At 32.5% G+C, this 15146-nt stretch overlaps 3 protein-coding genes across 4 annotated transcripts; all 3 read right to left on the bottom strand.

Annotated features, from left to right (window-relative positions):
- Nucleotides 1-596: 596 nt before the first annotated feature.
- On the bottom strand, nt 597-3253 carry LOC103838074. Its single transcript, XM_009114491.3, has 7 exons — nt 2731-3253; nt 2468-2587; nt 2260-2370; nt 2045-2176; nt 1837-1944; nt 1699-1765; nt 597-1604 (listed from the first exon to the last, which is right to left on the bottom strand). The coding sequence occupies exons 1-7, from the start codon at nt 2836-2838 to the stop codon at nt 748-750; spliced, it is 1503 nt and encodes a 500-aa protein (XP_009112739.2). The 5' UTR covers nt 2839-3253; the 3' UTR covers nt 597-747.
- Nucleotides 3254-6288: 3035 nt separating this feature from the next.
- On the bottom strand, nt 6289-10088 carry LOC108869785 (CLAVATA3/ESR (CLE)-related protein 14-like). Its single transcript, XM_033279493.1, has one exon. It carries the CDS (start codon nt 6987-6989, stop codon nt 6522-6524), a length of 468 nt encoding a protein of 155 aa, XP_033135384.1. The 5' UTR covers nt 6990-10088; the 3' UTR covers nt 6289-6521.
- A 2084-nt stretch (nt 10089-12172) lies between these two features.
- LOC103838075 (probable N-acetyl-gamma-glutamyl-phosphate reductase, chloroplastic) lies at nt 12173-15131 on the bottom strand. 2 transcript variants are annotated; one of them, XM_009114493.3, is made up of 14 exons: nt 14972-15131; nt 14818-14887; nt 14567-14704; nt 14084-14191; nt 13909-13995; nt 13767-13817; nt 13616-13687; nt 13421-13540; nt 13283-13343; nt 13125-13205; nt 12966-13045; nt 12801-12890; nt 12590-12718; nt 12205-12498 (listed from the first exon to the last, which is right to left on the bottom strand). In XM_009114493.3, the coding sequence occupies exons 2-14, from the start codon at nt 14872-14874 to the stop codon at nt 12391-12393; spliced, it is 1182 nt and encodes a 393-aa protein (XP_009112741.1). In that variant the 5' UTR covers nt 14875-14887; nt 14972-15131; the 3' UTR covers nt 12205-12390. The 2 variants fall into 2 exon arrangements, with proteins under 2 accessions (XP_009112740.1, XP_009112741.1); XM_009114492.3 differs by having other exon boundaries at nt 12173-12498; nt 14818-15037.
- Nucleotides 15132-15146: the final 15 nt, after the last annotated feature.

Genomic DNA, 15146 nt, shown 5'->3' with positions numbered 1-15146 from the left:
TAAAAACAAATAAGTTAAACGTTTTTTAAAATAAAAACACACTTCCAATGTAATTTAAAAAACTAAAAATCAATTTAGGAATTTTACTGAAAAAAATTTAAATGCTTTTACACAAATCTAAACAAAATAACATAATTTTATCTATACTACTAAAGTAGAATCCCTAATAGGATTTTACCATTAGTTTTGAAGTTATTTACAAAGTTATGCTGCTCTTTTTTTGTGACATATTCATGAAAAGTATTGTTACCATCATTGGTAACAAGCACAAATTAGCCAATTAATTAACTAATCGAAATTGGATTACAATAATTTAAAACTTGCAAACTCAAATATAATTAAAATAATTTATTGTACAATTAAAAAGCCAAATAATAGTTAGTTCACATATATAAGAAAATACGAAATATGAACTTATAATATTTACAATAATAGATTATTATAATAAAAATTAAATTAGATTTTCAAATTGAAAAAATCCCGCACTTTGAAGACACCAGTTAAAATCTAGTTATTATTTATAAAAAAAAACAACCGAAAATCAAAAGTTTTGGTTCGGTTTGGCTGGTTAGGACGAAATCCGCAGGCGTAGAAAAGACCATCTAAGAAAATATTTCACAAATCTAATTTAGGATCATAAGTTACACAGTTGTTAGCCACATCCATACATACATCTAAATATATACTAGTGCTTTCTTACATTAAGGTCATTGCGCAGCTCAAACTAAAGAGCTTGTGGAAGTGTCTTTAGTTCCCTGCAACTGTCTGTTGCATAGTAGCAACCATGGACACGCAACAAGGTACGCTTGAACTTGCTACCTCTACTACACATGGAGGATCAGGAGACTTCTTGGATTCATGTTCTTCACTCTGTGAGACTTTGATGTTGGAGAAGCTAGGCAATCCGAAATCAGGTAAAGGTATATTATTACTATCAGCACTCCCTGCAGCTGTATAGTATTGCTCAAGGTACCTTCGGATTACTGAGTCATCATCCTCTGAAGTTCTGAGAGGCTCAAATGGGAAGTTCGGGCACGGTTCAGGCCATTCAACAGGTGTTTTCTCACTCGAACTTCCCTTTCCTCCCTTCCGCTTTCTTGGTGTCCTTTTGCCTTTCCCAAGATTATCAGTTTGTGCTTCAGTGTCTCCCTTCTTAATGTTCTTAGACGAACATGGTTCCGCGCTCTTCTTCCGCTTCTTAGAGCCACTGATGTTCTTTTCTTGTCGTGTGTCAGGACAGGGGTTTAAACCAAGCTCATTGGTTTTGATGAGATCATCTGCAGATGATCCAGCATTGCAATTTTCAAAGACTGATCCTCTCAACTCATTAGCAGTTCCTTCATGTGTAGCTTGAGTTTTAAGAGGCTCTTCACTCTCTTGGTTTCTTGTTCCTGTTCCTCCATTCCCACTTTGATTCCAGTCTTTCTCTACCAAACTATCACCTAAAGGAGGTTCACAATTGAGGTTGATTTCAATAGTAAACGATCCAGTCAAACCAGGGATCTCCCTCGCCTTATCAACAACCACAACATCCTGCAAGTGAGCCTCTTTCAAACCATCTTCTTCTGCTTTCGAGGTCTCAACTTCTTGAAACTTTTCTTCATCTGCAATAGAGAAACAATGTTTCTTCAGAGAGGATGTAGTTTCTTTCACTAGCCAACAAACTTGTCAGTATTAAATATTCTTTTATCTATTTACCTTCGAGTAGACATTGCGTTATAGCTCTTGACTCCAGTTTCGTCATCCTTTCTGGTTGTAACCGTAGCTACAATAAATAAACTCACATCATCATTACATGTTAGAGAAGAAAACATACTGTAGAGAAAATTAACTTACAGGAATAGAGGTAACGTTAGAGAAAGTCTCCACATTATCTTGGGAACCTTTGTCATTCACATATTCATTATCTGACAAATCTTCTTCCTCCGTGTTATAATCATACGTCTTGTAGTTGTAAATTGTCAAAAAAAAAAAAAAAATTGTATCCATCAAGATTCTAAACAACCCAAAAATACTTGTAACAGAAACTAGTACAACTTCTTACAATATAATCGCTCCCGGTTTCCTCTACTTTATCAAACGAAGCTGCTTCAGATTCCTTAGTGGTCTGACACTGTGGCACTACTTCTTGCTCTGAGTGGGGATTCAAACCACTGGACATGTTGTTGTCATTTATCTACAAAAAAAAGAAAGAAACATCTTTCAGTTCTGATAACAAATGTATACATTAACTAACAAAAAAAAAGATTACTCCATTACCTCATAAAGTGGATTTTTACAAAAAGAAACACTCTCCAGATTGGCTTTTCGATCATCATGAAGCCGTGAAGCCCTTTCTCTAGCAGCCTCTTCATCTTGTAATGCCTTTAACTGAATACAAGAGAAAGAAACGTTATATAGCTTCGAAATAAAGTTTTAAAAAAAAAAAGAACTGAAACTTGGAAGTGTTGAATCATAATCATCATACAAGTGCTTTCTTTCTGAGGATAGCGGATTCTCTGTGCTCTCGAATCTCATCCATCCTAACGAACTCAATCACTTGATCCTTAGTGGCGAGCTTCCTACCCGTTTTCAAATGCGTGTACGTCTAACCAAAACAATTGTGTAAAACTTCCATCAGCATGCATTACATAGCCAAAGCCAAAACCCAAAAAAAAAAAACAAATCTTTCATAAAAGTTTTCTCCTTTAGACCTCAAAAAGAAGCCAACACAAGAGTGAAGATCTTTACCTTAGATTGGCGACCTCGTTTTAAAGCCGTGGAGTGAACTATCCAACCGACGGGGAGCCATTCCGGCGTTTCATCCGCCGTGATAGTTGGCGGAAGCTGACGGAGCATTTTCGCGAGAGGATTTTAGGACTGAAACAGAGGTTTGTGTGTGTGTCTTGGACAGAAGAAAGTAACTCGGGACATTAAGTTATCGTTGACACGTGGGGGTTATAAGTTAGTTGACACGTGACAATAAGATCTGATAACTTTGCATGTTATGTCCCTATCCAATCTTTTTACTATCGATATTAACCCCCAATCTTTCAATAAGACTCGTTAACCCCCTCCCTACAAGAATCATTCCGGCGTTTCATCTGTGTAGTCCATAATTACATGTTCACATGTTGATCATACTTATACCTTTTAATTATACTTTTGAATATTTCCATACACACAAAACTATATTTTTAAAAATAAAACGTTGTTGATTTTCATGTGTAAAAATGTTTATCTTCTCTATTAAAAGAGAAGTACCATTTTTATCTAATACAAAATAGTCATACTAGAAGTCTAGGTCCATATATTCAAATAATGTTTTTATTGTTTAGATTAGTTTATTTAAGAGTCATTCTTGGGTTCACCCTCTAGGTTCACCAACCAATATGATTTCATTATTTCAAATTCGATATCTTTTAAAAAAGAAAACAAAATATTCTCAAATTATATTATGTTTTTAAAATAAAAAAAGTAAAAAAAAATAATAGTTACAGAAAAAAAAATTAAAAAAATATCTATTTTTAATGTTCTCAACAAAACACTAAACCCTAAATCCTAATCCTAAACCCTAAATCCTAAACCCTAAACCCTAAACCCTTGGATAAACCCTAAACCCTTGGATAAATCCTAAACTCTAAATAAAAAACACTAAAACCCTAAACCCTAAACGCTTGAATGTTTTAGTGTATAGTGATTTTGATTTAGAGTTTAGGATTTATCCTAGAATTTAGGATTTTTCCTAGAGTTTAGAGTTTATCCAAGGGTTTAGGGTTTAGGATTAAGAGTTTAGGGATTAAAATTTAGGGTTTAGGGTTTAATGTTATGCTGAAGACGTAAAATATTTTTTTTGTAATTATTACTATTTTTTTTACCTTTTAATTTTAAAAACATAATATAATTTGACAATATTTTGTTTCTTTTTTTAAAAGATATCGAATATAAAATAAAATAATCCTATTGGTTAAGAATAAGTCTTTATTTAATGTATAACATTTCTAAATAATTATAAGGATATTAATAACAAATTCATTTTAACTATAAATTTAAATTTTAGTTTTAGGAATAACAAAATCTGTTGTAAAAAAATCTAACAAAATCTTTTTAAAATTTTAAATATTCTTTTAATTAATGCACTGATTAAGTTCACAATTAGTAGTATAATGTTATTATAAATTAATTTTAATTACATTTTTATTATAAATAAAATAATGAAATTATTTGCTAATTTTATAAATTTTATAATGAAATTATTTGCTAATTTTATAAATTTTATAAGTATATTCTACATTATATTAAAATAGAAGTAATTAATGAATTACATATTAAAATTATGTTTTTTGTGCAAACATATTAAAATAATGTTGAATTGGTAAACCAATATATTTTGAAAAAATACTTTCATTAGGATAAATAAATAAAATATCATTCACCGTTTAAAGTGACTAAAATATCATTCACCTTTTAAAATGATTAATATTCATAAATTATGTAATAATATTTACAAAAAATAAAATGGTTAACATATGTCAAATTTTAATATTTAGAACTATATATCATCTATTTAGTTATTTTGAAAATAATAGCAATATCTTATCATAAATTATTATATACAAAATAATATAAAATTTTATATTTATAAATGAAATGTTATCCGCACAGGTGTGCGGGTTAAAATCTAGTTTTTACATTAAAAGAAGACACACGCATGGCAGTGCAGTGCCTACACATTTTATTGACTTTGATTCCTAAATGCATCATTATCGCTTTTACTATATTACTAGGTTAAGATCCACGCCTTGCGCGGGATGAACATTATATATAAAAATTATTTTTATATATTAAATATTTTTATATATTATAAAATAATAAATATATATTGAATAATTAAAAGTAAGTAAGTACTAAATATATAATTAAATTGGTGTGAACATATAAATCAATTTTATTAATCCCAATTTTTTTTAATATTTGATAGGATATGTAATTAAATTTAAATGATACTAACATACATAGTATATTTTAGTATATTTTTAATATTAATGTCTATTAAATGATGATTTCTACTCATATAGTTTTTTTTTTTCATTTGTATCTTTTATAGAAAAAAATTAAATTACTGATATCAAAATTTTCATTGTGGGATTAATAGTTATAATAATTTATAATTTAAAAAAATAAGTTGTCAATGTTCGTTCAAAACATTTACCAAAAAATTGTTCAAAGTAAATTTTGAAACTAAAAGATTTATGTATTTTATATAGTTTATAGTTTAATTTAAAACGATATATATTAATAATTAATTAAATTATACTTTTTTACTTATATAATTTTGTAATCATTTGAATGTGAGACTTTTAACAGTTTTAGTAATTTATAGTCGTTTTTAAAAATTCAAAATATAACATATACAGAAAATCTAAATTTTTGATTATATGGTTATTGTGGTTGTTTAATTTATTTAATAGTTTAAAATTAAACAAATATGATAAAAGATACACTAATTTTTATCAAATCTTTATTATTCAAAATCATTAATTATCATATATACTTTAGCCACATTAGGCAATTCCGTAAATTTTATTTAAGAAAATAATGAAGTACATTAATAATGAATTTATTGTTATTTTAATAAAAAACTTATTATATAATTAGATGGACCAACATATTTTTATAATGATTCTAAGAATCATCCTAGTGATGACATGTGGTTACAAAAAGAAGCTGTAATGCTTCTCAAATAATATATAGGGGATACTACAAGAAAGTGAACTTGTTATTTGTTTATCGAAGTGACATTGTTATATGTTTTTATTGGACATCTAAGACTTAAAAAAACAACAAAGTGAAATTGTTATATGTTTTTATCGGACATCCAAGCTTAAAAAACAACAAAGTGAATGAATAAGGTAAAAGCGTAAATGAAAGTGCTTACACATTTTGTTGACTTTTAACTCGTAAATGCGTAATTATCGCCTTACTATAACATGAAAGTGAAATTGTTATATGTTTATTGAAGTTCACGATCTATAATTCAATCATCCTGTTTGGTGAATGAATGTATGACTTATGTCTGCTTCTGCTCATTGTATTCATGTTGACTGATCATTTTTTTTAACTGATCAATTTTGAAAAATATTTTGAAGTTTTAAACAGTCTAATTTTAATACGAAAACATTCTCTATAGATTCATAGTAACAACTGACAAACTTAGATCAAGAAAAGAAAATTAAATTATTTGAGTTGGACAAATGACATTAAAAATTACGACCTCTGACAAACTAGCATATATATGGAAGATACTTTTTATAAACAACGACCCATTATCAAATTATTAAAAATACATCCCTCATATTTACAAAACTAAATTACTAAATTAGTTTATCATTTACATACGTATTAGTTATTTTTCCTATCTAAGTTCTCACATAAATTAATACAACAAGACAATCAACTGATACATAATTTACACACCCTATGTAATTCACTTTTTTCCTCAAATGAAAACTTTAACATAAATGAAATAAATATGTTACGTATCATTTGTTGTGAAGTGGGTTTGGACCGCCGGGAATTTTCTTAATTGAAACTCCGTAGATTTGCTTGTACTTCTCGCCGGGGCTAACTGTTGGTGGCATTCTCTCACTGTGAAATCTTAATCGTCGGAACCGTTCTTGAAACTCCTCCATCGCCGTCGTGCTTGGTAGCTTGCGGTCTCCTGAGGAGAAATGAAGCCCGGCGAAAATAACGATCACAACGATTGTAAACGATAATCTTGTGTTCCAAAGCTTCATTTTCTTTATTCTGGGAAGAGCTTTTTGTTTCTTGACGGACTTTGTGTTTATGTTAAGATGTTGATGAGTTAAGCTTAAGATTTGTTTAGTAACGAGATCTTGGCATGGACTTGTATTATATGAGAAGGAAACAAACAAAATTCCTTTAAATATTAGTAGTTTTGACGAAGTTAACCTTTCTAGACCTATAAGATACGTGTATAATCCAATCATTGTGTCAACCAATAATTGAAGAAACGGCGAAATGATAGATGGATTTTTATATCCGGCAATGATATTTAACTACGTGACGTTTGCTTTTTTTCGTTAACCTATTGATTGATTGATAACACTGCAAAAAGTGTTAACATAAAGCTCAGTCTCAATAATCTTTCATATTATTAGGGCAAAAGAAAATCTTTCATATTTACATTCATGATGCATATTCGCAATACAAACAATCCAAAGATCGAGTTATCCAATGAAGAGATACAAAACTTTATTAATAGATTTTGAACGTAATTGTAATGGTTTTTCTTTTTGTAGAGTTTGTGTTTTACTTATATTCTAAAACGCGGTCGAAGTGGCCGATTTCGCGGCAGTAACGAATAATATTTGAATTAATGGCGAAATAAATTAGAAGATAGGTGGATTTGTATAATATGCATGTTATCCTTGTATATGGCATATGTTATGAAATCTCAACCACATGGTGTTTTGTTTGTTAACCTACTGACGATTTATATCACTGCAAAAAGTATTAACATAAGGTACATAGCACAAATACAATACAAAGACTGAGTTAACCAATGGAGTCACTGAAGAGGATACAAAACTTTATTAATAGACTTTTGAACGTAATTGTAATGAGTTTTTATTTTCTATCTTTGTAGCTTGCTTTTTTCCGTCGTCATGAAGCCTGGAGCGTATGTAATGTCAATTGAGACTAGAGAAACAAGAAGAAATTTTTACATTCTAAGACACATTATGTCTTTCAATTTACAGGATCAGACACTTTACACATGTCACACACTTTATCTATGTGCAATGTCTCACATACCCTCAAGACTAACCTAACCAGACAAAACTCCATTTTCCAGTATCTAACTATAGTTAACCCACCCTAACAACACGTGTCTCGAATTAGAATGTCAAAACAAAAAAATCAAAACCACAATCTCTCTCCCTACGATTTTGAAAGTAGATCTCCCAAATCGCAAACCCTAGTTTCACTTCATCCCCATTTCACCTCCGTCTGATTAATCGATCCTTGTTCTCCTCCGTCGGATTCATCGATCATGTTTCACCATCGAGCCGGAATCATGAGGAAACCACGTAACAAGAAGAAATCGAAGGAAACCAAGTGGATGGATGATAGTTACCTTAATTGTTTATTTTCTTTCGTTGGAGAAGTAAGTATGTGCTTTACTCTTATTTTTCCTCTTTTCAAAAAAAAAATTGTGTGTTTCTTTGTTTATGTACAAAGTCTTCTTATTTTGTGGATTAGATTTATTTTGTTCCTTGATGGTTTTGTTCATTGTTTGGCTGCTGTAATCATTTTTGAGTTTTGAAACAAAATGTGTAAAATAACTTAATTTATTGAGAAAATAATTTGAATGTTAAATGGACAAAAAATCAAAATGGAAAATCACAAAAAACGCATTCAAGTTGTTCGACGAAATGCTCTATAAAAATATGCATGTCCATAAAACGGCGTCCACACAATCCTATATGATATATAGAAATATGTATATCCACAAAATAGTGTCCACAAAACCTCGTTCAGAAGAACTCGTTCACATGGACATCAAAATTTATTATAATTTTACAAAAAATATATACATTATGAATATCAAAATGTAGAAGAGAAAAAGTTATAACTTATTTTATACATTAATATAAATTTTATACATTATAATTTGTAATAATGACCACAAAAATATGTTGGGAATGTACATAAACACTACACGGTATGCATAAAGCACTTGTCCACAGATACTAAGAAATTAAGTAAGATGATTAGGAATATAAGAAATTGTCCAAGAAAACACATCCATGAAACTTAGTTCATGAAACCTCATCCACGAAAATTTTAAAGAGATTTTCTACATTTTTTATCTATCCATGTCCACGTATATTTCTTATATGTTCACAATTTTGCATCCACACTTCTTATGTCCACACATTTTTTATATAATTGTTGAAATATATAAAATATATATATGAAAATGGATGTTAAAATATAGAGAAAAACAAATTACAATTTATTGTAATAATTATACTTTCTTCAAATGTCTTAAATTCTGAGAAAAAACAAATAAAAATATAAGAACTTTGCAAAAAAACAAAGAAAAAGTTGAGAAGAAAGTATTCCCCAGAAACAAAACTTAATAAAGAAACGCAGGGCTGTACGGTCGCTTTCCAGTTGGCGAGAAATAATAAAAAAACACTTACTCAACCTTGGTCTCAGTTAAGAAAGCGAGGGGCACAATGGTCCGAAACCAGCTCAGAATCAAGATAAAGTGTCTCTCCAGCAAGTTGTGTCTTAGTGTGTCAAAAAAGATAAAAAAGTGTCCCAAACCGTTATCGACTCATTCAAACAAGAATTAGATCTAAGGGTATTCATGTAAATACCTCAACGGGTTGAGTGCTCGCGTTGGTCACTCCGGTTCGTCAATATCTTAATCGCACACCATTGACTTGCAAAATAAGTGTTTTGGCTCCTCGTAACAATTGTTTATGTAACTTTACAACAGGTTGCTTAGGCGTTATTAACATATAGAAATATCAGTTAAAAACTGCAATACGTTGTCCAACAGCTATAGATTTTGCCTGGGTTTTGTTGATCCAACTCCACTATTTTCGCCAACGGATTAGGAATTGACAGATTTTATCAGTTATGTTAACTTTTTCTGCTATATTTTATTTCATTCCAAAACAATCAGATTTTATTTTCCAATGGAATCAAAGCACGGGTGATATACATATAAATTTATAATCATATTGCTTGTCATGATACATAATTCAAACTGAGTTATTGTTTGTTTTATTTTTGGTTTTTGGTAAGTGGTTAACTTTATTTACTATAATAGCAGTTTATACTTTGTTATATGCTAAGCAAATTGAATAAAGCGATTGAAACACAAATTAAATCCATTTGGAAAAACATTATTTTTTTTGTTATTCCCTTCTGAAAATGTAACTTTGTATATTTTTTGGAAATGAGTTTTTTTTTTTAAAAATTAAAAAGATCTTATATTAAGGTTCTTTCATGCGTTCGATTAGATCACAATGCAAGAGATTGATTATTCACGTTACAGTCAAGTGAAGGAGGAAGAAGAAAAGTGATTACAGACTAATAGAAAGAGAGAACTGCACTTATTAGAACCATGTCACGAGGAAGCTGAGGTTTGAATCATCATCAAGCATGTCCTCCTTACTAGGCCTGGGCGTTCGGTACACCGTTCGGGTTCGGTTCGGTTATTGTGGATTTCGGTTATTCGGATTGAAGCTTAAAAGTCTCATTCGGTATTTTTAACTTTCCAGTATGGTATCGGTTCGGAACCCATCGGGTTCGGACCGGTTCGGTGCAGCTGATCAAGATCCATGTAAAACCGATATATAAATGGATCATGTTCGAGTTCGGTTTTCTTGTATCCAAAGTAACCAAAGTAGACGTCAAAGAACCGAAAATAACTTAAATAACTCATAAATCCGAAACCAAAAACACATAATCCAAAATCAAACACACATAAGTTTGAACTTAAAACGAAAACCTTACATCCAACGAATTCAAAAGCATAAAAAGTACTAAAGAAACAACTTCAATTTGCTCAAATTCCAAACACAAAAGACAATCTTCTTGTAGAACCCTTACTCCAAGACTGTTGCATCTCCATTCTCTGCAAAATATAAGTAAAATTGTTCATTCATGAACTCAAAGCGAATAAGAGTGACTCGAACATCTCATTTTACTCTGATACGTTGACATAAATAGTAAGAGAATAAGAGTGATCAGTGTTACCTCTTTCGAGTCTGTCATCATCCGCAAGATCTTCGAGAACTTGTGCATTTGAAGGCAGTCTTGACTCCATCTGCAGATCTTGTTTCATCCACTGTTCTGAACACATTAGAACTTCAACCATATAGTGTGTAAGACAGCTCCTATGTGGTTCAAGCATCCTCCCACTAGTGCTGAATGCACTCTCTGAAGCAACTGAAGAAACCTGCATCGCCAAAACATCTCGAGCAATCTCTGATAACACTGGAAACCTGGCTGAGTTCGTTCTCCAGTACGACAGAACATCATACTCCATTCCAATCATCAAATCCGGGTTTTCCACACTTTCTCTGAGGTATGTTTCTAACTCATCTCTTTTCTCTCTAACCCCAATCTCATTCAGCTTCTGTTTGTACCTATAGAAAATGTATAGAAAATATTTAAAAGGTTATTGCATAGAAGAAAATGTATAAAAATGTATAAAAATAGTTCTTGTATAATGTTCCCACACATCTGATCTTGTAGGAAGGATCCGCTTCACTTTAGATGGTTGAGAACTCGCAGCACTAGATTGTTTCCTTTTGTCTCTGTTACTGTCGGGAGTTAGAAACTCTGCCTCATCTTCTTTGCTACGGGTTTCTCGATCAGGTGTTGATGTTGAGTCCATCTGCTTCAACGGAAACAATATGTCAGTGCACAAGTCCAAACCAATTTTGATTTCAATTTTCAAATACAAAACAGAGAGACAGACGATTTAGATAATCCTAAACAAGTTTCTAACTCAATTCGAAATATAAACAAGTTACTTAAGCTTCAATCTATAACATTAAACTGTTTTCAAACTATATAACGAGAATTTCAAGCGAGTTTCAGACAAAGAAGAACAAAGAAATAAGTAGAAGAACCTGTGATTGATTCCTTGAAAGCTCTGATGAAGCCGAATAGAGAGAATCCAGATGATTTATAGAGGCCCGATTGTACATTGCAATCTTTAAGAGGTTTAATCGAGGAGACCTTTTTGGGAACTAGGGTTCGTTTCAGACAAAGAACTAGAGAAGAGGAAAAGACGATGTATAAACGAGGAGTCGACATATGTATATGTGTTGTCATTAAACCTCGGTTTAATCCGGGTTTTTAATCGGATAACGGGTTATAACCGACCCGACCCGACCTCCGAATTGCTGGATTCTCAAAACCCAATCGGGTTTTCCCTTACATCCATGACCGGTCCGAACCCGAAAATTTCACTCGGTTAGGGGTTCGGATTTCGGTTTACGTTAAAAGAGCCCAGGCCTACTCCTTACAATGTAAAATTTTCGGTTAAGTTTTGAAATAATGTGAATATTTTATAGGTTGTGTTCTGTATGTCTGCAATAAAGAGGATGAGGATCAACAATTTAAGTTCTGTAACGTAATTAACAAACAAACAAAACCAATAATCTATAATGGTAAGAGAAGAGCTTTTAGTCTTTATAATGAATCATAAAACAAACCACACTGTCGTCGTAACACAGCCACATGGTGCTTTAGAATGATTCTTGAAGGTAAAAGAGTAGAAAAAAAAACAACTTAAGACAGAAGAAATCTTCTAGACACACAAGAAGTTGTTCTTTACCCGTTAAAAGGCTCATCACCTTATGGGAAAAGAGGCTGGTGTAGGAGTCCCGTTGTTTCGGGTAATCCCAACATTATGTTAAGATTCTGCAACGCTTGCCCTGAAGCTCCTTTCACAAGATTGTCAATCTGCAACACACACGCACAAAAAGATAAGTACATTCTTTTTATAAACACTAAACGTTTATAGCAGATGATGGAGGGTTATGCAATAGTTTACCACTGAGATTATGATAGCTCGTCCAGGTATACGATCAGGGAACACATTCATGAAACAATAGTTTGATCCTCTAACATTGTGTGTCCGAGGAACAACTCCTTCTTCCAACACTTTGACAAATTCTTCATCCTACAAAACGTTTTCGAAAACATAAATAACTAAACAAAACTAGTAATTGACTTGGTGTACAACACAAAGAGTAAACCATCACCTCATAAGACGATTTTAACTGCTGGTGTAAGTCTTCAGTTCTAACTCCAGGAGCCATTTCCACATATATAGTCGATTGCATTCCGCGGATCTACTCAAACAACGAGGATTATTTTTGAATGTTTTACAGTGAAAACTGTAGAGAAGAGGCTTGAGATTGTTGTACCATAGGCATGAGATGCGGCGTGAAACTGACTGTTACTTTAGATTGTGTAACATCAGACAACCCTTGTTCAATTTCAGGAACTGCAAAAAACAGAAAGAAACAATGAACTTAATATACATTCTTTACTCAACTGTGATGACCAGTTTCTGAATAATATACCATGGCGATGCCTTGTGACACCATAAGAAGAGATGCCTTCGGCTATCTCAGAGTAAAGATTCGCCTCCTTAGCACCACGTCCTGATTGGAAAGATTATGTTAAGATTCTACTGCATTCATTTTTTCAATGGATAATGACTGCAAAGTAAAGATCAAACCTGCTCCACTAACACCAGATTTTGCATCGATGATTATGTTTTCATGTTTGATGAGATTTGCCTGCACCAAAACCAACACATTATCTAGAGATGAAGTGAAAACAAGACAGTCTGATTAGAGGAAATAGGAAAAGAAACCTTTAGTAGAGGAACAAGAGGAAGCTGAACCGAAGTTGGGTAACAGCCTGGGTTAGCCACAAGGCGAGCCTTTCTGATGTCATCCCTTAGTAACTCTGTTAAGCCATAGACAACTTCTTTCTGAAGCACGCAAGACACTCAGTAAGAGTAAACATTATGAACACAAGAGACCAACAATCAAGAGAACAAAAGTACCTGTAACTCTACTGCCTTGTGTGGCTGACCATACCATTCTTCATATTCAGAGATATCACGCAACCGGAAGTCCTGGAGAAAGCACTCTTTAAATAAGGCATATCACAGAAAGAAAGAATATATTAAAAACCCATTTCTTTAGAGCATTTACCGCTGAAAGATCAACAATTTTTAAAGCGGTGGGAAGTCCCTTGATGATTTCCTGTGAGAAATACAAACTCATTTCCATTGAGCTACGAGAAGCTTAGGAACAAACTTTGCAATGGGAAGAATCAAAAAAACAAAAAAAGGACCTGAGTTGTTCCGTGAGGTAAGCAGCAGAAGACAGCATCGACAGTAGAGAAATCTGCATCCTTTACTGAGATCAATCTAGGTAGTTTCTGACGACAGAAAGAAAATGGTTTTAAACATCTATACACCACACCCACAAAGTATCATTGGAACAGGTAGAAGAAATGAGTTATATACTTGAGCTCTGAGGTGAGGGAAAACGCTATCCATAGACTGCCCAGCTTTTCTATCTGCAGTCATCAGAGTGACACCAAAATGCGGATGGTTTGCAAGAAGCCTAACGATCTGCCATTCAAAAATAAAATAAAAAGCATCGTTTTGTTAGCAAGAAGAACCTTCTCCAAAGCAAATGTACACTGCTTAGAAGCTACCTAGACTGGATATATCACACATGAAACTTTTCAGTATTTCACATGTAATAGTGTAGAACCTTAAAACGGGTGACACTATAACACAGCTAAACTCACAGGTTTGCATATGTACAGTGCTTAAGCTAAACAAAGAGGCAAACACCTATAAACCCACAAACTTGCAACAAAAATGCATACCATTACTTAAGCTTTAATTCGTTTCAAAATCAAAAGATATCACTTAACCAAGCAAAGATTACAAATGAAAGTAAGACTTGAAACATAGAAGTTGAGAATGTACAAAACGGACCTCAGCACCAGTGTAGCCACTTGCACCAAGAAGACCAATACGAATATCCTTTTCAGCGCTATTCCCTGAAACTCTGAAGCTCATCGAAGATGGCCTCTTCACTCGCTTATCCGCTACCACCCGTATCTTCCTTTCACCCTTTTGGGAAACAGAGAAAATTAATCTAAGCAGAAAGTGAACAGAACACACATTTGCATAATCAATATGGAAACTGCAAATACAAAAAAGGTTGTGAATTTGAGAACAAAAACCTTGAACCAGCATCCTTGTTCCAAGCAAACTGAACTCAATGTCGACAAGCTACTCATTCTCGATTGGTTTCTGCAACAATCAAAAGTCAAGACTAGATTTGAATAAGAAGAAGAGATTGATTTCCAAAATTGCATAACACATGTCTCTACAAACCTCTTAACTCTCTCGACGACAGGAAAAGAGAGAGAGAGAGACTATGCGACGAAAACCTAAAAACGACCGGTCGAACCCGCTTCTCTGTTCGGTCTGTGATTTATATATTAAACCGTTCAAAAACCCGGTTTTCTCATTTATTTTTATGATTGCTTTTCTAGTAATTCTGTAATTG

Source organism: Brassica rapa, chromosome A09 (assembly GCF_000309985.2).
Source record: "Brassica rapa cultivar Chiifu-401-42 chromosome A09, CAAS_Brap_v3.01, whole genome shotgun sequence".
NCBI classification, from domain to species: domain Eukaryota; kingdom Viridiplantae; phylum Streptophyta; class Magnoliopsida; order Brassicales; family Brassicaceae; genus Brassica; species Brassica rapa.
Note: the sequence above shows the minus strand (reverse complement) of the source record. Positions and strands in the feature narration are given on the sequence as shown.

What these genes read in the sequence shown, in the direction of transcription:
- LOC103838075 (XM_009114492.3), bottom strand. Translation starts at nt 14,952, where the DNA reads ATGCAATTTTGGAAATCAATCTCTTCTTCTTATTCAAATCTAGTCTTG. An exon ending in TCCCTCACCTCAGAGCTCAA is followed by an intron (nt 13,996 to 14,083) that starts GTATATAACTCA and finishes TTCTGTCGTCAG; the next exon opens with AAACTACCTAGATTGATCTC. An exon ending in TACCTCACGGAACAACTCAG is followed by an intron (nt 13,818 to 13,908) that starts GTCCTTTTTTTG and finishes TATTTCTCACAG; the next exon opens with GAAATCATCAAGGGACTTCC.
- LOC108869785 (XM_033279493.1), bottom strand. Translation starts at nt 6,989, where the DNA reads ATGATTGGATTATACACGTATCTTATAGGTCTAGAAAGGTTAACTTCG.
- LOC103838074 (XM_009114491.3), bottom strand. Translation starts at nt 2,838, where the DNA reads ATGCTCCGTCAGCTTCCGCCAACTATCACGGCGGATGAAACGCCGGAA. An exon ending in AACGAGGTCGCCAATCTAAG is followed by an intron (nt 2,588 to 2,730) that starts GTAAAGATCTTC and finishes TGTTTTGGTTAG; the next exon opens with ACGTACACGCATTTGAAAAC. An exon ending in TCCTCAGAAAGAAAGCACTT is followed by an intron (nt 2,371 to 2,467) that starts GTATGATGATTA and finishes TCTTGTATTCAG; the next exon opens with TTAAAGGCATTACAAGATGA.